We start from the raw sequence: 27,964 nt of genomic DNA, 5'->3' as shown, positions 1-27,964 counted from the left end.
AGCATGGAAAGTGGATGCTGTATCATTCAACTGGAAAACCCTAACAGTTTATGCCTTTCCACCACTGCCTCTCCTTCCCAAGGTACTCCTAAAAGTCAGACGAGAAGCCAAAAATGATTCTTTTTTCCCCAGACTGGCCACGCCAGCACTTGTACCCAATCCTAAAAAGCTTGCATCAAGGCCCAGCCTGGACTTTACCTCAAATTCCTCATCTTCTGACTCAACAAAACAATCAGATCCTGCACAGCCAACTCAGGGTTAGGAAGGTGGACAAGGTGCATGGCTAGTCTTAAAATGGCTTACAAGGGCATTTAGGGTTGGGAGGGTGACCTAATGGTTAAGGTATTTGCCTTACAAACACAAGGTGCAGGGTTTGAGTCTCACAAGAGATAATTTATGAATCTAAATCTAGAACCTTAAATCTGGCTGCATGGCGGATAATATAGCCACTCAGAACACATCTCTCTCTAAAGCTGTTATGGATGTCATTTTGGAAGTCAGGAGACCCAGCACCAGGAAATCTTATGCAGAAAAATGGAAGAGATTCTGTGCTTGGAACCAGGCACAAGGACTTGAACCACTTGTTCCAAATATTCCTCAGATTTTACAATACCTAACTGAGATGCTGGACAAAGGCCTATCCTTCTCATCAATTAAGATCCATGTCTCTGCCATTTCAGCTCATTACAATACAGAACCTCCTATTTTCTCTCATCCACTGCTAAGACAGTACCTCAGAGGGGCAAAAAACATAAGACCCCCAAGAAGAGCACTGATACCTACATGGGACCTCAACTTTGTCTTAGAAAAGCTCACACTGCCTCCTTTTGAGCCAGCCAATACAGCTGATATAAAATTCCTATCATAGAAAACTGCTCTGCTCCTAGCAATAACTTCAGCAAGAAGAGTCTGAGTTACAGGCATTAATGGCAGTGGAACCTTTTATCATTTTTCATCCGGACAGGGTTTCTCTAAGGACAAACCCAACATTTATGCCAAAGGTGGTATCCAGTGTGGCTCTTAACCAAACCATTCATTTGCCAACATTTTATCCAAATCCCCAGAATAAAGGGGAGAGACTTCTGCACTCTTTGGACATGCATGGGCAGCTACGCTTCTACTTGGACAAAGCAAAAGCTTTCAGAAAAACTGAGCAACTGTTTGTAACATATGCTGCAGGATCACAAGGAAAGGCCATCTCAAAGCAGACTATTTCAAAATGGATAGGACACTGTATTAGTTTCTGCTATGCACAGCATGGCAAGTCAGTGCCAAAAATATTAGGCCACATTCTACCAGGGCAGCAGCCACTTCAGCAGCCTTTCTCAGAGGAGTACCACCAAAGGAAATTTTGGAGGCTGCAACTTTGAGTTCAGTGCACACTTTTACCAAGCATTATCACTTACCTCTTTACTCTAAATCCAGAGCAGGCTTTGCCACTGCAGTTCTGCAGGGCCTCATAGCCACTCCTAATCCTATTTAGACCCAGCTGTCCAACCTCAGCTTTGGGATTCAACCCAAGTGTAATGACTGCAACAGTGAAACACGATGAACATAGTGCAGTTGTGTACCTACCATAAATGTAGATGTTTGAGTGTATTCACTGTTGCTGTTCAAGTTACCCACCCACCATCCCCTTTTCTTTGCTGGGACTTAATACTTCTCTATCCTATACAACCTATGTGGTGTATTTGCTTGTAGATGAAGGTATTATTTATTTTACTGTATGTTTTTTATAAACAATATGTATTGCCTACCTTCTTGGGGGCACCTGACATCTGGGACAAGAAAAACTGAAGAAAATGGTGTCGGCTGCATCTTATATATCCCTGGCGCACTGACATCAGGGAAGAGGTGACAGCAACCAATGCTGGACCAGGACTTTGGAATTCAGGACGACTGCGGGTAGCCTTCCAGCAGGATAACCCAAGTGTAATGACTGCAACAGTGAATACACTGGAACATCTACATTTATGGTACATGCACAACTGTACTTTATCCTGACTACTTCTTGATGTTGAGTTAGAGTCCTTCCTTGCATGTTGTTTCAGTATGACTGTGTAGGTTTACCTTGTATAATGTACTGTTTTTCTTTTGAAAGGCTGCATCATGTGGTATATGCTCCAAGCCCCCAAAAATCAAGCAAACCAAATGCTCCCAACAGCGTTCCAATAGAAGAAGGTGAAGCTCTGATTGAGAAACAAACATCGAAGGGCAAGGAGCCATCGCTACTTATAGCACTCTGTAAAACCTTTGGATCATATTTTTTAACAAGCTCTATTTTGAAGATTGTTCATGATGTCCTTATGTTTGTTGGGCCAGAAATACTAAAGTAAGTGTTCTTTGTATACAAATTGTTTTCACAATTTCAAATTTAAAGCTTCTGTATTTTATGCTTAGTTGGAGTAGTAGTTGTCACACTGCCAAAGTATCAGTTTTGGAATAAGTGAATACATGAATAAATACATATTTATTGCATTTTCCTGCTGTTTGTTGCAAAAAAGAAAAAAAACAAAAAAATTATCCTGGTTTTCCCATCTTTCCTGACCTAGAGTAGTCCAAATACAGGCTTTGCTGTATTCTGGACTTTTGGAAAGTTCCTGTGTTGCCCATTTCCTTTCTTGGATAAAGGGAGGCTTCTTTGTTCACCAGTGGCAGTGGGGAGTTTGGAGCAGCCTATCTATCCCTGGAGGAGTGTTCCCAGCACAAGAATCTGGTAGTCTGTTGGCCGTTTTGGGCCAATTTCTAGCTTTTTCAAGTCCCCCTGTATAAAAGCCACTTTGGCGCGATTTTGCGCATAGCGCAGCTCCGGTTAATTGGGTTTAAACCATTCTTGGCTTCACAAAGTTTGCTCTTCACTTTTTCCCTTAGAAGGCCATGTCCAATCAGGATCTAATGGACATGCTCCACCTCAAAAAATCCAAGTCCATCAGGACCACGAGAGCTAAAGACTTAAACCTTGGCACAAGTATGAATAGGACATGCTGGAGGGATAGATTCATAACCCAGAGGCTTCCCATGCTTTGGAACAAGATCCCAGTTCGTAATAGGCAGAGCCCCTCACTGACTCTCTTCAAGAGAAATCTTGATGAGTGGATGGGAGATCGTAAGTTTACCCCAGGGGTCACATCTGTGTCACTGCTAGACAGGGGCACAGTAAACTAATTCTATTATATAAGGGGACCTTCATTGTGTCACTACTAGACACAGTATTCTAAATTTGTTCTGTACATTTTTGTACCATTTTATGGGGTGGCAAATGCCACATCACTATGGCTAGGCTTACAAATGCCCCAGGGCAGATAGCCTAGTACTGTACTATGAAACTATAATAAACACCCTATTCCTACTCTAAAGCCTGGCACTTGCTCACTAAAGCAATTATATAAGTCAGCACTAAAAAATTAAAAGCAGTACATCCTCACAAACTCCCCTTGAGTACCTTGTTCCCCATTAGCCCTTTTTTTCAATTATAAAGGAATTCCCAATACTATTCTAGCATGTCCAAAAGTCAGTTGTCAATCTCCTCTCCAGTCCAGCTGATGAATCTGGGAATCTTGAGGCAATGTTACAACCGTCTCATGTACACAGACATCCCTCTCCTCCTCCCAACAAATTCCAACACATGTGAGAGATGCAACCATATAGCCAAACTGGAGGCTAAGCTCTCTCAACTCAGTACTGGCGTAACCAGTCAGGAGGAGAAGGAAATCATACTCACTACAACTTCCAGTCTCACATAGACCTACCACGACAGCAAACCAAACACATAAACACACAAAAACATGTTCGGAGGCTCTAAATAAAAATCTGCCTAAGCAGCCGAGACCTCCAAAGCAGACAGCCAAGCAACCGCTACCCCAAAACAAAACACGTGCAACACATAGCTCACAAAGCCAGTGTGCCGAACAGTCACAGCCCTTAAGGCTAAACAACACACCTGATACACTTGTAATAGGGGACTGTATCGTCAGGCACACTGACGTCCCGCTCACCAGGCTGAACAAGGAGAAGGTCACGGCGAGCTGCCTGTTGGGCGCTAGGATCTGCCACATAACACAAGCACTCAGGTCACTCCAAGGCAAGTACAAATATGACTCAGTCATTGTCCATGCTGGTGTGAATGACCTGAGACGTACTTCCCTGGACTACATGAAAAGAGACATAGAGGAGCTCTCTGAGCATGTAGCCCAGGCCGGTATGACCCTGACCTTGAGTAGCATCTTACCCTCACCAAGAATGATGCCACAATATGAAGACAAGATGATCAATTTCAACAATTGGCTTAAGTATTGGTGTCATTCAAAGGGGATCCAATGCCTGTCACCCTGGGATGACCTGCTCGACAAGCCACGATGCTTCACTAGGGATGGCTTGCACCTGTCACCCCTGGGCTTTTGGATATTGGCAAAGGCTCTTGCCACCCCCATAGTGCCTTTTTTAGGCAAGGCTCAAAAGACAAACCCACCTCCATAGATATCACAAGGGATAAGAAACTAAGAGTAATGCTACTCAACGCCAGAAGTCTAAACCTCAAGATGCATGCACTCAAAACTCTCCTTAGCATGGAGAACATCGATATCTGTGCAGTAACAGAAACCTGGTTCAAGGCTCCCGAGAGCACCCCAGCACTACCAGGTTATACCTCGTACCATGCTCATCACAAAAAAGCCTGGAAAGTGGATGCTCTATCATTCAGCTGGAAAAACCTGTCAGTCTATGCTTTTCCCCCTCTGCCTCTGCTCTCCAAAGTTCTACTAAAAGTCAAACAGGACAAACCAAAAATGATTTTGATTGCTCCAGACTGGCCTCGCCAACACTGGTACCCACTCCTGCGCAATGTGTCACACCTTACTTACCGTCTCAGCAGAACAACCAAATTCTGCACACTCCAATCCAAACTTTGAATCTTACAGCGTGGCTAATCACCTAAATTCACCCTTAGCATCCCTCAGCAAACCTGTGATGGATGTCATTTTGGAGGCAAGAAGGCCTAGTATTAGAAAATCTTATGCTGACAAATGGAAAAGATTCTCTGACTGGAATCAATCACAAGGGACAAGCACAGCAGTGCCCAGTATTCCTCAGATACAATACTTAACTGAGATGCTTCACCAAGGACCTGTCCTTTTCTTCCATAAAAATCCATGCCTCAGCCATTTCAGCTCATTACAACACAGAACCTCCCCTCTTCTCTCATCCTTTGCTAAAGCAGCATCTCAGAGGGGCCAAAAACTTAATACCACCCAGGAGAGCACCAACTCCTGCCTAAGACCTCAATTTTGTATTGGAAAAACTCACTCTCCCTCCTTTTGAGCCAGCTGCTACTGCAGACTTAAAATTTCTCTCCTGGAAAACAGCTTTCCTTTTAGCAGTCACTTCAGCTAGAAGGATTTCCGAATTACAGGCCCTTATGGCAGTGGAGCCTTTCATTATTTTTCATACGGGCAGGGTGTCTCTCAGGACCAATCCATCCTTCATGCCTAAAGTGGTATCCAGTGTGGCTCTTAATCAGACCATCCATTTGCCAACTTTCTTTCCCAATCCACAGAACAAGGGGGAGCAGATTCTGCATTCACTGGATGTACACGGACAACTTAGATTTTACTTAAACAGGACAAAATCTCTAAGAAAATATGAACAACTACTGGTGGCATTTGCTGCAGGGGCAGAGGGAAAGGCTATTTCAAAGCAGACTATTTCCAAATGGATAAGCCATTGTATTCGTTTCTGGTATATGCACCATGGTAAAACTATCCCCCAGGGGATCGGATCTCATTCCACCAGGGCTACATCTACTTCTACAGCCTTTCTCAGAGGTGTTCCTACCAGAGACATTCTAGAAGCTGCTACCTGGAGCTCAGTTCCTACGTTCATCAAACATTACCATTTACCTTTCTTCTCTAAATCCAGAGCTGGCTTTGCCACTGCTGTCCTGCAGGGCCTTATAGCTGGTCCAAATGCTGTATAATTCCATCCACCCAACCATAGCTTTGGGAATCTACCCAAATGTAATGACTGCAACAGTGAAACATGAAGAACACAGCACAGTTGTGTACACTTACCATAAATGTAGATGTTCAAATGTATTCACTGTTGCAGTCCTGGTTACCCTCCCTCCAACCCCCTGTTTTTCTCTTTGCTATACCTCTGCTTTACTTTACTATGCTTAAAAGCCTTTTTGGTGTATTTGCATCTGTTTGGAGGTATATTTTTGTGTTTATAATTACTTAAATTTTTGGCTCCCCATTTGGGGGGCACCTGACATTTGGGGCAAGAAAAAATGATGTAATGGCGTCGGCTGCATGTTTTATACCCCTGACGACCTAACGTCATGGAACAAGGGACAGCAACTGATGCAGGACCCAAGACTTTGTTAATCAGGCCGACTGAGGGCAACCTGCCAGCAGATTCCCCAAATGTAATGACTGCAACAGTGAATACACTCGAACATCTACATTTATGGTAAGTGCACACAACTGTACTTTTGGAGGCTACAGTTAAATAGTAATGCCAGAGGCCCTGATAGGTCATGTTTCATGCTATTTAGAAGGCATCCTGGGATATTGTCAGGGCCCATTGATGCAGTGTTCTTTGTCTTGGAGAGGGTATTAAGGACCTGTTCCTTGGTGATATTAGGTGGAGTTATATTTGATATTTCCTGAGGGAAATTTGTGGGGGAGAGAGAGGAGTAAAGTTGGAGTTGAATTTGTTAGCCAGGAGGTTTGCAATATCTTCTGGCTCAGTGTAGGTGGCTCCATTTACAATGCGCTCTGCACACAATTGAGTATTGCCTTTGAAGTTGCAGACATAGCCAAGGAATGCTTTGTGGTTGTCCTTGGCCTGGGAGGCCAAACTTACCTCAAATTTGGCTTTGGTAGACTTTATTTGATCTCTTGAGTTGTTTGTTTAGTTTGAGTGCTTTTGTCCTTCTGGGTACTGCCACCTCCTAGTTTTTGCCATGATTTTCTTACTCCTGTTATACATCCTATTAATTTTGTGATTCCACCCGGGTGGCTTGTTTTTTTGTTAGTTCTGCTCTTTTTTCCTGGTGGGTACAGCTACTTCTATGCAGCTATTAACATGCTTGTACAGGGTTTCTGTGAACAGTTCTGCATAGGCAGAAGTGTTCTAATGGTTTTTAAAGGCTTCAAATTTTGCCAAGTTCTCACTTAATAGCAGGAGGTTACCATTAGAATAGTTCCTGAATATTTCTGGTTGAGCTGGGGGTCCAGGTTTTATTTTTACTTCACAGGCGACCATTTTGTGGTTTGACCTTTCCAGGGAGTGTGCAGCACTCTCCCATTTTAGTGAGGATCAGATCCAGTATGGTTGCACCCCTTGGTATATTGACCATCCGGTCCAGGATGTTTATATTTTCAAAATCCAGGAATCTCTGTGCATGTATGTTTGATGTTGTATAGGATTCCCAGTTAATTCTGGGGTAAAGTCACCCATGAATTTGATATTGGGTTGGATGGTTAGTGTTTCTAATAAGTTTAAATACATGGTATGGGTTTCCTGGGTAATAGAGGGGGCCCTATAGCTTGCAAGGAAGTGGTATTGGATTTTACCTGTGGTGATGTGAACATGGAGTAAGTGCATTGTCCTGTTTGACCAGCCTTGAAGTGCATTTATTTTTGATGTAAATAGAGACACCTCCACCTTTAGTCCTTGCCTGTGAAGAAGTTTGTCTAAATGTGTGGAAGGCATTATAACCTGCACTGTTAGTGTGCTCTCCTCTGCTTTAAACCATGTCTCAGTGACTGCACAGACATCAGCATTCTCTAGGGTAAAGAGCACTTCTAGGGAGTGGAGTTTTTTTGTTTAGGCTCTTAGCATTAAGCAGTAATACTTTCAGATTTTCTTGGTTTTGATTTGCTATGTCAGAAGTACTTTCAGTTTGGTATAGTCACCCTCCGTAGTGCCTTTTTTAGGCAGTGTTGTAGTTAATATTTGAAAACCTAGAGGGGAGAGGTGCAGACCATCCCTGACAAAGCAACGTGGTATGTTGACCATCTCCTTCCATGCTGACAAATATTGCACCCCCTTAGAATGACAGCAGAAACTAAGCCAATTATTACAGTCAATCATTTTTTTTGTTTGTATTGTGACATCATCCTCAGTAACACATTGTGTCATTGTATAATTGTATCATCCTTAGAGAAGATAAAATGCTGCTCAATGCTGGGCTCATACCAGCCTGAGATGCATATTCCAAGAGCTCTGTGATGGCTCTCTTCATACAGTCTATTGAGGTATGTCTCCGGTAATTTACTCCCACATGGACTATGACTGAGTCATATTGGTAATTGTGGTCCAATGACCTGAGCGTATGCATAATGTGGTGGATCCTAGCCCCTGATAAGCAACTGACTGTAACCTTCTCCTTACTCAGCCTGGTGAGAGGGACATCAGTGTGTCTCACAATGGAGTCTCCAATGACTAGAATGTTGGATTTTGTATTGACTTGCCTTATGGGCTTGGAGGTAGAGGCTCCATGAGATGTAGCTTCATGTGTTGATGTGTGTGTTTTGAAAGAGTGCGTTTGAGCCTGCTGAGAGTATTTGTATGTGTACTTTGTCTAGGAGGTCTTTGTGGTTTAGGAAGGTTACATGCAAGTGCCTCAGTATATGTGGGTCTATATGTCTGCTTTGAATTGTGCGTGATGGGTGCAGCATGTGTACTACTGACAACCTTATTGACATTAGGAATACTTTTATGCGAGAGCTTTGCCTCCAGTGACATCGTGTAAATACATCTCTCACATACCATATCAGTTTAAGAATTACATGTTTGTCAGTAAACATGAGGCAATTTCTACATTGCCTCAGGATGTCCATATCCAACCAAGCCAGTAACGGAGACTGTAGGAAAATTCATATCCATGGCAACAGACCCTTTTTTATTGATTAGACTGTTGGAGTGAAAATATCAGTCCAGGAGTATCTGGTTTGCAACTATGTGGACAGTGCTTGTCACTGTAAATGTCCTATGTACAACTAGATATTGGAGAAATTTCAATTGTGCTCTTACAGGAAAATGTCACTCAAGGTGTCTCTGTCTATACAGAGCACTGCCAAACACTTGAGGGGAAACTAATCCGTAGACCCTGAAAATTTAAGGATGAAGTATTTAGGCAGATATTCTGAAGTTAGAAGCAAATGAAGCAGTACTTACTGAAAACAAAGAATTAGCTCATCAAGAATGATGAAAAGAGGGGAGTTGCATGAATGGCTACTGCCTGGCTACTATTAATGCTGGTCTCACCACAGCTTCACTCTGTTGTGATACAATACCCCTTTACTTCTTCTCTCTCACCAGAAGCAAGGTGTTAGCACCAGTCCCAAGAAGAGAAGCAGGCCACAGCCTGTCTGGTGATCCACAGTCTTGTCTCAGATGATGCAAGGGTCTGTAGGCTTGTAGCCTTTTTCTGGTAGATGCCTCTAATAGTAGCTGGACCAATCAGGTACATTAAGCACATACACTCACTCTCCAGCCAGAAACTGGAATCAAGGCACTCTGCTCCTGCTTGTCACCAGGATCAGAATACAAGCACAGATTCCAAGCTGTCACCTATAAAGCAGATATTAGGCTTTCTGGTGATCAGCAGTCTCCAGGAAATACTGTCACTACTCCTCTCACTATCAGAAGACAGAAGCACTAATCCCAAGATGACTACTGAGAGGCTGAATGTGGGCTTTCCAATAACTGGTGGTCTTGCAGTAGATGCTTAAAGGTAAGATGAAAAAAATAGTTTATCCTAAACACTGTAGTGTGCACTAAGCAGTTAGATAGTGGGTAACTTAAGTTTTAGCTGTACAAAAGTTTTAGTGGAGAGCCACTATTTTTAAGAGAGCTAGATTGATTGAAAGGGCTAGGGCACTTTTGTATTCTGGTACTATGGAATACAGTAGGATGGCCAATACATTTAAATAGTTGTAGGGGAGTGACTTCACAAAATGATAATCTTGTGCTTACACCAGCCAGTAAAAGTCGAGAGGAATGAGATATATGGTCAAATTAACATAAGGGGCAAGCAACTAGAAAGACAGTGGTGTTTAAGAACACAACAGTAACAGGGTGGGAGGGTAGGAAAATTTTATCTGTCTGACTCAAGAGACAGAGCTATGGTCTCTCTTCAAGATTTAATATACAGTTAAATGCAGAATACAAGTAAAACACAGTGTAAAGAAAACAAATCACAGTATACAAAATAGAAAAAAGCAATAAAGTAACACAAAATACAAGAAATAATAAAAAAAAAAAAAACTGACCTTTCCCTCAAAGCAAGCTGAGGCAGAATCTCTGTGAGCCTTTTCAGTATGAAATGGCAGAATCTCTGTGAGCCTTTCCAGTAGGAAATGGAAATTAAAATCTTAACCAGCTATATTTGAAGTTTTTATTGTAAGAGATAAAAGAACTTGAAAGAGCAAATTTTCATTTAATGTAATTTGTGGGAACAATACTTTCTGAATAATGTTCAGGAGGAGGAATGAGGCTTAAGGGAAGTAGGAATTGAGCAGTTTATGTGCTGAACTAAATGCAAAAAAAGAACACACATATGTAATATGTGATGATTATTTGCTCTCCTTCCATATTACTGTTGCAGTTTCTTTTACAATAGGCATCCCATGCCAGCAGTAGCCTGATATCAGGCCATTATACCAAAGCTTTCAGTTTGTAATAGGTACGCTGTATATCATGTATACTCCTCGTGCACGGTGTGTAGGACATAAAGCTGATGTACGGATTTACCTTCCTCAAAACTTCTTTGCTGCCACTCTGAATGCCATCTTTGGTCATCGGTCTGAATGCTAATTTGTCTGCTGGTTAAAAAGCCACTTTTCAGATAAGTGCCCCATTGTTTTTTTTTTTCCTTATCTTTTTATTGTTTGATTGTTGGTTTCATGTCATCCAGAAAGGGAAAATGCCAGTACAGGGGTCAGATTCCCTGTAAGGATGGTCACAAGCAGTGTTTGTTTTGCTTGGATGCTTCTCACACCCATACGTCTTGTACAATTTGTCAGGCATTTGTTATGAAAACCTTGCATAGTCAGCTCTTTTCTTTAGTGATTTATTTAGAAAACCATTGTCTTAAGTTGCTGGCTAAAGATACTATGGAAGAATCTTCATGGCCTGAGATTTAGTTGTCTGCCAAGAAGACCAAGAAAGCTTAGTTGGATTCTTCAGCTTTGCCGTCTCCACTAGATGTCTGTTTTGAGAGGTTAGTGAAAGTCCAGAGGACTGTCCATTTTTTCAGTCAGTTTCCTCTGCTGAGACTGCTTTGGAGGCCAGCATGGATCCAGCTTCTCGCACGTCCATGGAGGCTTTGCAGATGTCACTGTTTCAGGAGAAACCATGGCTGATTGTTTCCAAAGGGTCTAGGGGTTTTCCTTAAATCTCAGTGAGAGAAGACATACCTACTACACTTAGAGTGCCATCAGGAGTCCGAGCCACTGAAGATCTTTAGGGCTGACATCCCTTTAAAGAAGAAGCAGAAAACCAAGCACCTTTCTCCTGCTCCCAAAGATACTCAGAGTGAATGGCAAAATTTCACTCAAGGTCTGTTTAATGCCCTTATGGCTCTGAAGCCTTCTCGGAGGGTCTCTGTTCCTGCTCCCTTTGGTCTTCTACCCCTCTTAAGAGGCCTAGGGAGCAAGTTTCATCTGATGAGGATGTGGATTCTGATGAAGAATCCTTGACCTGTTCTTCCCAGATTCCTTCTCACTTGGGTTAGGACTCTGAGGAAGAGGAATCTTAGTCCTGAGTCTCTCTTTCAGGAGATTTCTTTTGCTGACACAGTTTCCCTTGTGATGGCGTTTAAGTGGGGCTGTGCTCAGGTCTCTGTTGTTCAGATAAGGTACTATAAGCTTCTTCATATGGAGTCTTCCAAGCCTTCTGTTGTACCTCCTGTTCTTGCCTTGTTGGATGCTTTTTCCGCAGCTTTTCAGGCTCCTGACTGCCTACCCCCTGCTTCTAAAAAAAGCTGATAGGTTTTATAAGGTGCCTAAGGATTGCAGACTTCTTTACAGGTGCCCCTCTGCTGACCCTCCACTTGTATCTGTGGCTTCTGATAAGCCATCTAAGCTTTTGCCTCATAAGTTCCTTCTCTCTTACCAGGATAGAAAAACTATGGAGAGGTTGAGTAAGAATGTGTAGACTTCTGCTGTCTTGGCCTTTAGAGCTGTAAACTACCAGACACACATGACCAGGTATATTTTAGCTCTTCCCTCTCGGGCCCATCAGGTTATTTCAGATATTCCTGACTGTGAGAGGGGCAGCCTTCAATTTTTCTTTGCTAGGGACTTCTCAGTTCACTCCCCATTCTGTTAAATGCAGCTGTGGTGCACCTGGTGCCTTGTCTAGGGCTGCTGCTTTGGTTCTGTGTTGAGGAGGTATTCCTGACTTCCACATCAATCTTTGCCTAATGATATTAAGGCTATGTTAATGGATGCTCCTCTAAATAACAGACATATTTTTGGTGCTGCTGAAAAGGGTAAGGCTTTACAGATGTGAAACATTTTTGCTTCACGTGTTTCCATGTTTCAAAGGGATTACCCTAACAAACCTGCCTGTATCCAAGGACTGTCTTGTCCTCCCCCAAAGGTAAGAAATGTGGTAGAAGGGCTCCTCCTGCTAAGTCTACTCAAACTCCTTCAGCTCAGAAGCCTTGTTTTCCAGACAAACCAGGTGCTGTCTGTCTGTCCTTGCCCTTCTCTTCTCAGTCACATTCCTCTCTCTCTCTCTCTCTCCTTCTTTCCCTGTCTCTTTTTTCCAGAGGTGCTTCAGGTCCTGTTGTCTCAAGGAACAATTCAGGAAGTTACAGCTCCTCAAAAAGGAAAGGGGTTTTACTCTGGATCTCTGTCAGCTAAACACTTTTTTGAGGGTTCTTTCCTTTTGGATGCTTTCCATTCAAACCTTGTTTCCTCCTCTTCTTTTTCAGGGATTTCTGGTTCCCTGGATCTCAAGGATGTTGGTCTCCATATCCCTGTTCTTCCCCTTTTCAGGGAGTTTTACATTTCTCTGTTTTGCTTGCATTTTCATATGTTCTTCGTGTTTCACTGTTGCAGTCATCACATTTGGGTTATCTGCTTGCAGTAGCCCTCAGTCGGCCTGATTAACAAAGTCTTGGGTCCTACATTGGTTGCTGTCTCATCTTCCATGACGTCAGGTAGTCAGGGGTATAAAGCATGCAGCCGACGCCATTACATCAGTCTTTCTTGCCGTGCTGTGCCGGTCGGCCGACTCCAGAAATTTTCGTTTTCGAGTTTCAGAACCAAAGTCTTCAACTAAGCTAAGTACCCCATTGGGAAAACTTTTTCTTGCTCTAAACCGATGTCAGTAAAAATCAATAAATGTATTTCTTGTGGAAAGCAAGTACCTCATAAAGATTTTCATTCGTACTGCATTCCTTGCTTAGGCCCTGACCATGACATACCTCGCTGTCGGTTTAGTGCCATATTTAAACAGCGAACTGTTTGTCGTCTGCTTATTTATGCTTCTAAATATTTTGGTACTCAGTTCCAGATATGGCTTCAGTAAGCCACCCAACTACCGACATTCTGAAAAAAAGCAAAGATAAAGACAGAGACGGACCGTATAGGTCCAAAGCTGCTGATGGCGCTTCTCCTAAGCTAGTAGCCAGTTCACCGGTACTCAGTGAGGTGCTTTCACAGCTCCCGATACCTGCTACTTCAGATTCACAGGCCTGTACTGAGACCCATTCGGAGTCCGGTATGCCGCGAGATGCTTTAACTGTGGAGCCTGCGGATGTCTCTACCTTGGATGGGTCCGGAGCCGCTGTGCAGGAACTGGCTTCTGAGGGTGTATTTAGTCCTACTGACTGGCATATTAAACCGATGCCATCTTCTTCTTCAAGGCCTAAAACTCAGTCCATGCCTAGAAAACTGACTCCCAGACCGTATGGTCAGGCCTCTATGCCTAAAAAACAAATAAGAATGGCTGAAGACCTTGTTACTTTAATCAGGGGACGCCACCCTTCCCCCTCTAAGAGACCTAGGACTGAGTTTGCTTATGATTCTTATGATCTGGATTCTGAAATTTCTGTTTCCTCTGATGACCAGGATTTACACTTATCTACCTATGAGGATACTGATGCAGAGGACTCTATTCCCTCTGCTTCCCCTCCAGAGGATTTCTCTTTTGGTGAAACCTTGCATACTCTTAGGGAGCATTTTCACTGGGAAAGCCAGGATTACTCTGACTCTAAAAAAAGGCTTAGGGATTTCTTACTCCTGCCCCAACACAGGCCTTTAGCTATCCCCACTGTACTGGACATTGTTGATGCCTTTTCAGAATCTAGCTTGGCTCCTGACTCTCTACCTCCTGCTCCCAAAAAACCTGATAGATATTACAGGGTTCCTGACTCTCATAAGTTCCTCTTTAAAAATCCTACTGCGGATCCTGAGACAATTTCTCAGGGACCCAAGGGCATTAAAGCTACTACTGCCAAAAATCCTAGTCCCTCTGATAGAGATTCCAGGGCACTGGATAGATGGGGTAAGAAGGTATACACTTCTGCAACTTTGGCCATTAGGGCTTTAAACTGCCAGTTTCATATGTTAAAGTATCAGCAGCATATTATTGGATTGCTTACACAGAAAATGATGTTGATTCCAGATTGTGGTGAAAATAAGGGTTTACAGGATTTACTGCATTCAGCTGAACAAGTTGGAAAACATACTTTGCAATGTGGTTTTGATTCACTGGAGGCATCTTGCAGGACTGCTGTGACTGGGTCTGTACTTAGAAGGCATGCTTGGCTTAAGGAGCAATCCTTGCCAGATCATTTTAAAGTGAAATTACTGGATGCTCCCTTAAACCAGGACCGCCTGTTTGGTAACAAGGCAGAAGAAGTTCTTAAAAAGATGGAGGAAAAAGCTAAATCTATGCAAACTGTTAAAGATTTTTTTACAAGTACAACATCCAAGGTTTAGTAGGCATTGGCCTTCCAAGAATTGGTCCTTTCCTGCCTCTTCCAGACCTTCTTAGTCCAAACCCAGATCCAGCAGAGCTCCCAGGCTTCAGTCCCAGTGTACATACATGACTAAGCAGTGGGGGGCTTCCACTTCCAAATCTGGGAGTAATAAAACTCCCCTCTATGGTAAACAGTCTGAATGACTTCTTTTTAAAACTTCCAAGCACTTCTCAACTGACTGCCCCTTGGGGGGGAAAGATTGCTCTTCATGCAAAGAACTAGGAACTCTTTACCCAGGACAAATGAGTTTTAAATATAGTGCCCCAGGGATACAGATTTCACTTCCACACATTACCAACACCAAGCGGGTGGCCAGATCTACCCCCATATCAGTGGGCAGCGACCCAAAAGCAAGTACTTTCTCTCTTAAGCATGGGGGCTATTCAGTTGGTACCAGAAGAGGAAAAGGGACAAGGTTTCTACTTGAGACTTTTCCTGGTACCCAGAAAAGACAATTCATGGCATCCTATCCTGGACCTGTCTAAACACATTTTTGGTGATTCCAAAATTCAAGATGCTGACTCTTCACCAGTTGCTGCCTATTCTAGGCAAAAATGCCTGGTTGGCAACACTCAATTTAAAGGAAGCATACCTGCACACCCCAATCAAGGAATCTTGCAGAAGATACCTATGCTTCAAAGCAGGCTACACGTACCATCAGTTCTCTGCACTGCCCTTTGGCTTATCTACTGTGCCCAGGGTATTCACAAAGTGCGTAGCTCCAGTTATTGCATTTTGCAGGCAAAGAAATATTTAGATATATCCATACCTGGACGATTGTCTAATTCAGGCAGAAAGCCAGGACATACTTCTGAATCATCTGGCTTTTGTACAAAGGGTACTAACTTGTCTGGGGTACACCATAAACAAAAAGAAATCGCACCTGGTACCCTGTCAACAAATTATATTCTTGGGAGCAAGCTTGAATACAACTTCCCAGATGGCTTTCCTCACGCCAGAGATACAAATTCATTTGACAACCTACTTCAAACAGGTGGCCAGAAAAACACTGCTATCTGCAAGGCAAGTAATGCAAGCCTTTGGGTTCATGGCCTTCTGCATTCTTCTAATTCCATATGCAAGACTTCATATGAGGAAACTACAGTGGTATCTAAAAAGCCTATGGTGTCAACATTCTCAGGATCTAGAAGCAGTGATTCCTATCATACCTTGCCTATGCCTAGAGTTCCTTTGGTTGGCAGAGGCCTGCCACCAAAACAAGGTATTACCATTCACTCTACCCCCTGCCACCCAAATCCTAACAGACACATCAGAATATGCATGGGGGGCTCACCTGGCAGGCAGGTGCATTCAGGGCAAATGGAACCCAAGTCAAATGCACCTGCATATCAATCAAAAAGAAATGTTAGCTGTACAGAATGCTCCGACAGCTAACATTTCTTCCAGGACAATTAATAGTAAAGATGGACAGCACCACTGTTATGTGGTACATAAACAAGCAGGGGGGTACACATATTTACCCCCTCTGCAGACTAGCCATGGCATTGTGGAACTGAGCCCTAAGCTACCAAGTGCATCTACAAGCTCCATTCCTGTTAGGAAAACTAAGTACACTGGCAGACAAACTAAGCAGAAATCTCATGGACCCACACGAGTGGAAACTGGAACCAGGGATTTTCAACATGTTGACAAGTAAATGGGGGAGCCCAGATATAGACCTGTTTACCTCCCCCCAAAACTATCAATTGGACAGTTTTTGCACAAGGACTCCCCACAAACAAGCTTGGAAAGTGGATGCTCTGTCCTTCAGCTGGAAAAAACTTTCAGTTTAGGCCTTTCCTCCTCTGCCTCTGCTCTCCAAAGTACTACTAAAGATCAAGCAAGACAAACCAAGGACGATTTTGATTGCACCAGACTGGCCACCCCAGTACTGGTACCCTCTCTTACGCAGTGCATCACCGTTGGCCTCATAGAACCTGCTTCTGACTCCTACCCTATTGTCTCAGGAGGAGAACCGGATTCTGCACCCTCAGCTTTAAACACTGAACCTAGCAGCCTGGCTAATTACCTAATCTCTCCTTTACCATCCCACAGTAAGCCAGTGATGGATATCATTTTAGAGGCAAGGAGGCCTAGTACTAGAAAATCTTATGCTGAAAAATGGAAAAGATTCTGTGCCTGGAACCAGTCTCAAGGGATGAGCACAGCAGTGCCCAGTTTACCTCAGATTTTACAATACTTAACTGAAATGCTTCACAAGGGCCTGTCTTTCTCCTCCATCAAAAATCATACCTCCGCCATTTCAGCTCATTATAACACAGAACCTCCCCTCTTCTCTCATCCACTGCTCAAGCAGTTCCTCAGAGGGGCCAAAAATTTACGACCACCCAGGAGAACTCCCAACTCCAGCCAGGGACCTTAACTTTGTATTGGAGAAACTCACTCTTCCTCCTTTCAAGCCAGCTGCTACTGCAGACTTAAAATTTCTTTCTTGGAAAACAGTTTTCCTTTTAGCAATCACTTCAGCAAGAAGGGTATCTGAATTACAGGCCCTTTTGGCAGTGGAGCCTTTCATCATCTTTTATGTGGACAGGGTGTCCCTTAGGACCAATCCCTCCTTCATGCCCAAGGTGGTATCCAGTATGGCCCTTAATTAGTCCATTCATTTGCCAACCTTCTTTCCTAATCCACAGAATAAAGGGGAATGGATACTGCACTCCTTAGATGTGCACAGACAACTTAAGATTGTACTTGGACAGGACCAAACCTCAAAGGAAATCTGAACTGCTGGTGGCATTTGCTGCAGGGCAGAGGGGAAGACTATTTTAAAGCAAACCATTTCCAAATGGATAGGCCATTGCATTCATTCCTGCTACAAGCACCATGGAAAACCTATCCCACAGGGGATCAGACCCCACTCGACCAGGGCTGCATCTACCTCTACAGTCTTTCTCAGAGGCGTCCCTACCAGGGACATCCTAGAAGCTGCTACCTGGAGTTCTGTACATACTTTCACTAAGCATTACCATCTGCCAGTTTTCTCTAAATCCAGAGTTGGCTTTGCCACTGCAGTCTTGCAGGGCCTTATAGCTGGTCCTAATGCAGTCTAAATTCCCTTTCCCATCCTTGGCTTTGGGAATCTACCCAAATGTGATGACTGCAACAGTGAAGCATGAAGAACATAGTACAGTTGTGTATACTTAACCATAAATGTAGATGTTTGAGTGTATTCACTGTTGCAGTCCTGGTTACCCACCCGCCAGCCCCCTTACGTCTTTTGGCTATAGCTCTACTCTCCTTTACTATGCTCAAAAGGTTTTTGGTGTATTTGATTTTTTGTTGGAAGTATAACCTTGTATATTTATAGATTTAATTGCTTCCTATTAGGGGGGCACCTGACATCTGGGGCAAGAAAAACTGATGTAATGGCGTCGGCTGCGTATGTTGTACCCCTGACGTCACGGAAGAAGGGACAGCAACCGACACAGGACCCAAGACTTTGTTAATCAGGCCAACTGAGGGCTACTGCAAGCAGATAACCCCAAATGTGATGACTGCAACAGTGAATACACTCAAACATCTGCATTTATGGTAAGTGTACACAACTGTACTTTCTTCACACCTTGGATTTGCATAGACAGCTCCGATATTAGTTGGATAAAACTAAAACTATTTGTAAATCTGAGCAGTTTTTTGTTTCCTTTCATCCTGGATCCTTAGGTTTGACTGGTTCCAAGCTAACTACTTCTTCTGTATCCAATACCATTTCCTTTTAATATTCCTTTCATGGGAAAAGCCTAATTTCTGTTAAGGCTCATTCTTCCAGAGCTGTGGCTTCTTCTGTTGCTTTTTTCAGAGGCTTAGATACAAATTCTACTCTTGAGTCAGTTACTTGGACTTCTGTGCTTACTTTTATGAAGCACTATACTTTGGATGTTGTTTCTAGGGCCAGAGCTGGTTTTGGCAGGGCTATCGTGCATGGTTTCTTTGATGGCTCTGCTGGTTTTGCATCCTCCCAGCTTTCTTCCTGAACTTTTATACACTCTGTATTGTAAAAAATACTGCAACAGTCAGATGGAAGGACGAAGTACAGTTGTGTAAAATCTTACCCTAACAGTAGATATTCTTCTCTTCAGTGTTGCAGTATTCACTCCCTCCTCCTTCCTTCCTCCTCCCCCTGTTCCTTTTCTCCTTCTGGATGTACTTTTTACCTCTTGGTGATCTTATACTGCTGTTCCTACTGGGGCTTTTCATTTCTGAGGATGGTACATCCGTGCATCACCTTTATATACCCTATGCTGTGCACTGGGAGCATACATGTGATGTACATTGTTCCTATTGCAACCTAAAGGCTTTGATATACTGGCCGGATGTTGGGCTACCCTTAGCAGGAGATCCCTATTGTAAAGAATAGTGCAACAGTGAAGAGGACATCTACTGTTGTAAGATTTTCCACAATGCTACTTTCAGTAGTGGCTAGAAATCAAACTGGTGGGCACTAGAAGAGACCATTAATCTATCTGATGCTTTACATAATCATATGTATCTGATGGATGCCTGGGCATCTCTCAGCATAGGCTTTTGTTGAAAAAAAAAATGCAGATTTCCAAATTGAAGTATTACCCAAGGGAGTTACCCATAAAGGAATATCCTGTGCTTCATCAGATGATTGGACATATCTGCTATGGTGAGTATCTTTTGTAACTTTTGTATACTTGTGTACCTTTTGATACAGCCATTGCTGTTGTACTTCATTTTGACATCCTTCATAAGTCACCTTCACATTTTATCAGTATTCTGTTGATTCTAGTATTCAGCAGGAAGACATTTCAGATACATTATGTATGCTTATTTTGAGATATGTTTACTTACATTTTTTTTTTAATACTTAATATTTGTATGGACTGCTTTTAAATAGGGAATTAATTAAATCCAGATCCTGCTGTGTCCTGTTAGAAATGCTTAAGAAATGGACAGAACAGAAGAACAGTTCTGTATGCCACTGCAAAAATTAACATTGACTATAAAGCATGTGGAGAACTGTAAAATGTAAGGCATGTTATTGTTTGTTTTATAAGGATCACTGCTCTTAAGTCTTGGCATCCATCTGTTAACACTGCATCATAGTAATTGGAATTACTTTGAGAGTCACTGTTGTAGTCTTAACTTATAGGGAACTTTGCTGTCTGAGTCTAACAATTTGGCCTGACTTTGAGCTGAGCAGCCTTCCCGCATGGCTGGGTTGACCACCTTGCTTCAGATGTGTTTACATACCTGGTATATATAGGTGCAGGCAGGCACCACCTGCTATGTACAGGTGGTGCCTGCCTGCACCGTCTTTAGCTCACTCTTGTTGCATATGAACTCACTTTGAAATTGTGACAGTCCAATATCTGACTAGGCCTATGGTAGAAGAGCATTAAGTGATAAGTGTTTCAGTGGCATAGCAGGGAGCACACACACACCTTTGATGCGGGAAGACCAGAAGGCTATTTCTGTTCATATTCCATATGACTGGATTGTTCACATTGCTGTGCAGCATCATAGGGATGCAGCACTTTTATGTATGTGCCATCCTTCATCTGGGAAGTTAAGCCGAGGTTCCATCTGCTTGAGTTGGTGGTTACTGTGGATGTAAAATATCCCACAGCACCTATCCAAAAGACTAGAAGTTCCCTGATGTCCCGGCCAAATTTCAGTAGTCGTAGTAGTAGTATAAATACCACCTTGAGTCTCCAATGAAAAAGAGGTTAGTAGCGTAATGAGGCTAACCCAGTCAACAAAGGGTAACCAAAATAAATAAAAAAAAAAAAATACTTTTGGGGAACTGTTTTTTCATTGTAATCTTTACAGTTGACTAGTTTGCTAGCCAACTTCCAGGCAGAATGATGTCCGTCATTGAGAAACTTACTGAGTATGTTTGCAAACAAGCAACAAATACCATATAAAGACTTCATGGAACATAATGTGGTTAACTGTAGTATCTGCCAGATAGTTTGCCTGAAGACCATAAAGAGGTGACAGGAAGCCCTCAAGATGTACCAAGCCAAATAGGCTCTTGATGCTCTGCTAAAATTATCTGCTGTGTGTCTAACTCACAGCAGCAGAGCAGCATGGATTTCCACCTGCAGTGGACAAAAGAGTTCAAGGTCAATGAAGACCTTTAGGACTGAGAATTCCAGCACCAGGAAGGCACTCATAGTCCCTACTCAGTTTCTGCTACAGCTGAGACATCTGACATCACTCACTGGGAGGCTGTTATGCTTGCAAGCTCCTAGGACATCTCAGCAGACTGAAGCTCAGGCCCTTCACGTCTTAATGGATGCCAGCTCCCTCATAACACCATTTCATTATAGAAGGGGAAGGCAGAATCTTTACTGGCATTGCCAAAGAAGACATCTGCAACTTCAAGTCAGTATCTAGAAACATTTTTAAGATTCCCAAAACCCTAGTGGTTGCCTGTCCACCTTTGATCCTGGTGGCTGGGCTGGTAGTGCCTCTTTTACCCAGACAACTAAGTTTAAATGGGTTACCCCTGACAGCCTCCTTCCCAGAGCTGAGCTAAGCTGGCATAAGGTTTCCTTGGATATTTTTGCAGCCTGCAGCTAGATTCAGAGTAGCTGTTTGTGTCTGAAGTCCTTTTTCCCCAAGTGGAAGTTGGTCTCCTGTGTGAGAGACTAACTTCTCTGATTCTTAGCAGCTGAACTACACATCTTCCACTCTCTGTTGGTTTTGACATAGATGGTGAGGACACTGGCATCTAATTTATCAACCGAAGGACATGCCATTTTGGGACACTGCAACTCATAAGTCAAAACTATAAGTGGCAGTTTTAGGAGACCTTAGACTCCCAGAAGAGATACTACAACCGTTTTGAGTCTTGGCGCTGTCTTGGTCAATGTCTCTCTCATCAGTCTAGGAAACCATTTTAGATGTTTTTCAAACATCATCTGCTTCCCAAGAGACCTGATGGATTTTACAGGATTCAAAATCATTAGAAGTCTTTGCATCGTTGTGAAATGGGATTCTCTTGTACAGTGTCACTGGAAACTGCCTAGGAATGTATTGACAAGGAAAGCAGATTGGCTTGGCTGTCTTAAGAAAATACAACTTAGAAGCTTTGTTCTTCAGAGCTCTGGATATTCAGACCCACATTGTGAAGTACGAGGAGTATAACATCTCCAGAATAGTTGTGGGAGAGTGCTGGGTGAAGCCCTGAACCTTACAGTTGTCTAATCATGCCATAAAATATGGGTAAATTGCTTTAGGTGTAGCATCAGGACTGCTGCAATGGAGTCTGGATAACAGGAGGCTTTTTTGGCCGAGGATCCTAGCCTCCTTGTGAGGATGTGAACTCTCTTTACTGCTCTTTTAGATAGTTTCCCTTCCAGCCCCAACTTGTAATGTGTTTGAAAGAACTGAAAGTAGAGGGAAAATGTGAATTCATTCATATACATTTCACCCTCCTTTTCCCAAATCCAACGGAAGTTACCCGTTATACAAAGACTTTAATACTAGAGGCAGGAAAAAACGGCAAAATATAGGAACACTACACAGACAAAATGGCAGCAAGTAGATAAGGAGAAGTCTAGAGGCCTTCAGGGCTTGGCTTCCAGCAGTGAGTAACTGTAACACTACCAGCATTCCTCCTCACTGTCCCTGGATAGGTGGCTGAATGGCTAGCTGGCTGCCTCCTACCAAAATTGGTGAAGCATAACTTGAAATCACTGTGCATTACAAATTGTCTTCAGCGGGCACAGACAACATTTCTCATTGAAACCCAAACAAAAGAGGACTTCTGTCTGTAGCAAAAGACCAAGGAACTCTGGTCCCTCCCTCAGTGCTATTGCAAGAAGCTATAAGGCATGTTAGTTCAGGCAGAACGGCAAATGGTTTTATGTCTGGCTGTTCCTTGTTGCAAGAAAAGATGGGTTATGGAGAGCTATTCTGGACTCGACAAGGGTAAACAGATTGTTAAAAGTTCCAGAGTTTAAAATGGTGACTTTAACAGGCTTTGCCTCTTCTGGTCTTGCAGATATTACATTTCAAGGGTCTAACTCCACATCCTTATCTTCAGTAGGCACATGCAGCACCTCAGATTTATAGAAGTCTTTACAATTACTAGTTTCTGTCCCTTGCCCTTTAGTTTGGATACTACATCCAGAAACCCAAGAGTTTCTACATAGCTGTCATAGCTCACTGCAGAATCAGGGATATCCACATTTACCCCTGCCTGGATAACTGCCCAGGAAGGGATGCAGAGGTCACTGGAGTACCTCCTGACTACCGTAATAAAATAAGGTTCTCCCTGACAGAACAGAAGTCTAGTTTATGCCTAGACAGAATGGTGATTTTCCAGAGTGCCCTCTTGTGAACCAACACAGCAGTTGTTTACCTACAACAGGCAAAGGTGGTGCTCCTTTCAGCCATTTTTTCAGGGCGTGCTATAGAAATCAGTTGCGACAGCAAAGAGTTCCTGATTGTTGTGGGCCAAATGGCATCCACCAGCACTCATGGTGCCTCTAGCCAAACTGATGAAGAGGAAACCTCAGTGGTACCTAAAGAATGTCTGGCTGGGACCAGCACCGTCATTCCTTGGAGTACATCCTTATGGTCCAGTCCTGCATGGAGTGATAGCTGGAATGGTGTGCACAAGTCAGTGAAAGTGAAGATATGCCCTTCAGACCACTTCCACCAAACCAGACCTTGACCACGGATAGTTTGGGCATGGGATGGGGTTTATATACCTTGGATCTCAAAATGTTAGAGTACCAGGAGCACCAGGCAAGTAAAGCTGCACATAAACATAAAAGAGATGATGATGCTTCAGGCTGTCAAAACCTTTAGGACAGTCTGGAAACGTGGGACATTGCACATCATTATACACAACATTATAACCGTGTGGTAGATAGACAAGGAGGAACACAGTCTTTATCACCTCTGCAGGCTAGGCATGCAGCCATGGGAACAGGTCTTGAAATACAGTTTGCTGCTAAAGGAGGATCCATATGTCAACTTGGTAACTCCACAGTAGGTCATTAAAGCAGGACCTCAGCAGTTGCATGCAAGGAACACATTATTATACCATACAAGCAGATGTATGTGCCAGATATAAACCTCCGCTTCTCTGGGAATCAAACGCCTGACAAAAGTCTGCTGCAGTGCTCCAAGCAAATATGTTTAGGTAGTAGCTGCCTTCTACCTAAATTGGATAGATTTATTTCTCAGTGCTTTCCTTCCCTTACCTCTACTCCCTTGGGTTATTTAAAATCCTGAAGAAGTGCTTGCAGAAGATCCTAGTTATTGTTACACAGGCTGCAAGGGTTCTCCTAGCTCATTCAGATGCCATGGAAAAAATGTCTGCTGTTGATTTAGCATGTGACTTTCCTGACTTATTGCAAGGGGTCCCTAATTCACCTCAAACTGGCCATGCTCAGGGTAGAAGCTTGGAAGATACAATTGTTAACCTTTTGTAATCTTTTTTTTTTTTTTTTTCCTGAGGGCATGTTAAATATCATGGTGACAGTTAAAAGGCGAAATACAAGAAAATTATGCTTGGCTAAATGGAAGAGTCTTCCTCGGATAACAAATGAGGAACCAGCACCCACAGTAAGCACACATGGCAAATGTTCATCATACGTCATAACTATTCCCTTCAGGTTTAGCTTTTGTCTCTGAAGGTACATCACATAAGTATTTCTGCATCATTTAACACCCCCCCACCCATCTACTCACTGCAATTCCTGAAGGACATCCTCCACCTTGAGACCTCTCAGGAGGAGCTAGCAATTTAATGTTTGGAAACATTAACCTTGCCATCTTGTGAACCAGTTGCTTTTACAGCTGTTATTTTTTTACTTGTAATTTTTTCTCATTACAGCTACCACCTCTGGTAGAAAAGTTTTCAAACTACAAGCCCTTGTCTGCAGAGAGTACTTCTTGCAGTTTCATAGACAGGGTGACCCCCCCCACACACACTTCCCCCAACCCCTCATTTATGGCAAAAGAAGTAGCACTTACCCAAGCTATTCAACTTCCAGTCTTCTTCCCCAATCCCCAAAGTAAGGGTGAAAGGATCTTGCATTTCTTGCTTGTACTTAGACAGTTGAAGTTGTACCTAGATGGAATTTAACCTTTTAGAAAATCAGTTCAACTGTTTGCCTTCTGTGCAGAAAACAAACAAGGATTACTAGTGAGAAAAATTATCTAGCACATTGCGTTTACTTTAGCTCTAAAACCCATGACAGGACCTTGCAGGAAATGTCAGACTTAATTCAGTAAGGGCGCTGCTGTTAACATTGCATTCCCAAAAGAGGTCCGTGCCTAGAACATTCTAGAAGTAGCTTCCTGGTCCTATGTACACATCTTTTCAAAGCACTACAGGTTTGATGCAACTATCTAGGACAGGCTGGATTTGCCTCTGCTACCCTAAATTGCATCTTCCTGTCCTAATTCAAACAGTGCGGTAACCAGCAGTACATGTTTGTTTTTTTTCACTTTTTAATTCCCATTATGAGTTCTACATAAACTTTAACAATCTTTCCTATGACTACAACAGTGACCTACTAAGAATATAGCATAGTTGTGTAGGCAGTATTCCATAATTGTAGATGTTGGAATGTGATCACTGCTGCAGTCATCATTCCTTCACTCCTTCCCCACTACTGCAATGGGAAGATGAAGGACTGTGGTGGATACACCTACTCCCATCCCTCATTACTTCTGTACCTGTCTAGCCTTTTCTCTTTTCCCGAGTTTCATAAGGAAAGCTTATTCTCTGTCATAGGCTGCACCACTGCGACAACTCAAACCAGCAGACCCTAACTTAGGCATAACTTCTCCCTGCTTTGGGAGCCAAGAAGAAAGCAAAGATGGTATGTGAAGATGTCTGAGGTGAGGTGATGACAACCCACCCAAGAGGCAAAGGTGATCAGCTCTGAAAATTAGGCGGGAGCATTGAACTTGGCCAGTCGAAGATACCCCAACTGGTTTTGACTGCAACAGTGACCACACACTCCAACACACATTTTTGAACACATGCTCACTGTTGTATATGCTTTCTGCCTTTTTCATTTGTTTATGAAGTGGTTTAAGTTGTTAGTGGTGTTACTAAAATTATTTATAGAATAATAAAGAGCACTGTTATATCATTTTAATGGTGTTGCCTTCTTTTATAGGTGTATTTCCTGTAGCTAATTGTGGACTTCCATTTCTGCATTTGTTTGAATAGAAATCACTGGAGAGTTAATGCACATTTTCAAATTTTTTTTTTTAATTCCAGACTGCTGATTAATTTTGTGAATAACAAGAATGCTCCCAAATGGCAAGGTTTCTTTTATACATCGCTGCTCTTTGCAGCTGCTTGCCTGCAGACTCTAGTTCTCAATCAGTACTTCCACATCTGCTTTGTTTCTGGGATGAGGATTCGGACTGCTATTGTTGGTGCTGTTTACAGAAAGGTAAGGTATGCATTTAAGACATTGTATATAAATCCTGTTTTAAATGAAATGTGTATGATGGACAGTTGTAGACTAGCTGAGGCGATCTAATTGGATTGTTTAGACTTTCTTTAAAATAATTATGTTGTCTTACTGTTTAAATACAAACATTCCCATGCAAAGCTATATAACATGATAGTCACGTACATATTATGACACAATTTGGAGCATGAAAGAACATGTAGGAAGCATTCATAATGAGTAGCTTATTAACAGTCCCAGATGGAATCACTGGAACACGTTTATAAAATTTGACAGATATGCCAACTGTCTAGTCTACTTAAATCTGTAACAAATAAGTGAGCTGATTTTGTCTGAGTTGAATCTTTCTTTCACTTAGCCCTGTTAGAATTCAACCACACAGACTGAAAAGACAGTTCCTGTCACTATTTTTGATCCTACTTCTCCAGGACATCTTTCTAGTTCGTTCAGCATAATTCCTGTGTGCATTTTTTTTTCACATTGTGTAAAACATGGTAGGTTGTTCAGCCCCTCTAAACTGTGTATGCATTATATCTTTACTTTGTCCCTGGTTGTGCTGAAAAGCGTCTAAAGTAGACTGGTTCATTTATTAGACTATCAGGTTTTAGACTATCAGATGAAATATATTCACTAAGTACTGATATTTTCTTGGGCCACTGCATGTTGTCTTTATGTATTGTGCCCTGTTCTGTATTTTTAAGGGTGATGCATTCATGGTCTTGGGTTCCTTTGAGGCTCTAAAACATCTCTGCATCATTCCTTTTTTGCAGGTATGCATGTTAATTCCTAGTCTTTTATGTAGATCCTTCCTTTTCTTCTCTGTTGCAAACTGCTGCATTCTGTCTGCGCCCTTAAACGTGAGGTCTTGAAATGCCATTTGTAGTATATGTTACTGGCCTGCTGTGTAGAGAGTAACCATTTTTATTGTAATACATCGTTCTTTGACATAGCTTCAACCTGGCCAAAGCTTGTGACACAGTTCCCCTCTCAGACATAGTAGAACAGCTAAATAAATTGGAAATACACCCCTGTGTCACCCACTGGATTGCCATGTGGCAGACAGGATGCAGGTAATCAAAATAGGGGAGGTTACCTCCACAAAGGGGCCAGTCACTAGTGGAGTCCACAAGGGTTTTGTGCTGGGATCTCTGCTGTTTGGCAGCTACATTTATGAAGTAAAAGCCAGTATCAAAGGCTCTGGCTGACTAAGTTTGAAGATGGCTGCAAGCTAGGAGCAGTCATTGACTCCCCAAATGACTTTCACATCCTGCAGGAAAGTTTGCTTTAAATAAATTAACTGGTGTCAAAAGTCAAGGTCTGAAAAGAAATGCCAAAAAATGCATTATTGTATCCTTTGGGAAGTCCTCTACCCCATGGAGCTACCACATTGACAATACGCCCCTAAGCGTTAACCCAGTTGTTAAGGATTTAGAAGCCTACAGACTGCTAATTGGTGACCTGTGTCTGGCATGCAAGGCATCTTCTGACACTTTACTGATGGATTTACTGCATACCAGCAAGT

General features: G+C 42.7%; 1 protein-coding gene across 2 annotated transcripts in view; it reads left to right on the top strand.

The window, feature by feature from the left end:
• The window catches only part of ABCC1 (ATP binding cassette subfamily C member 1), a 1,301,041-nt gene that overhangs the window by 378,708 nt on the left and 894,369 nt on the right, over positions 1-27,964 (top strand). For both annotated transcript variants that reach the window (XM_044089159.1, XM_044089158.1), the window contains exons 8-9: positions 2,102-2,332; positions 26,244-26,421. In XM_044089159.1, coding sequence (XP_043945094.1) covers positions 2,102-2,332; positions 26,244-26,421 — 409 coding nt within the window. The remainder of the gene's footprint in view (positions 1-2,101; positions 2,333-26,243; positions 26,422-27,964) is intronic.

The sequence above is a fragment of the Protopterus annectens genome, chromosome 12.part0 (genome assembly GCF_019279795.1).
Source record: "Protopterus annectens isolate FY-2018-M chromosome 12.part0, PAN1.0, whole genome shotgun sequence".
NCBI classification, from domain to species: Eukaryota; Metazoa; Chordata; order Ceratodontiformes; family Protopteridae; genus Protopterus; species Protopterus annectens.
Note: the sequence above shows the minus strand (reverse complement) of the source record. Positions and strands in the feature narration are given on the sequence as shown.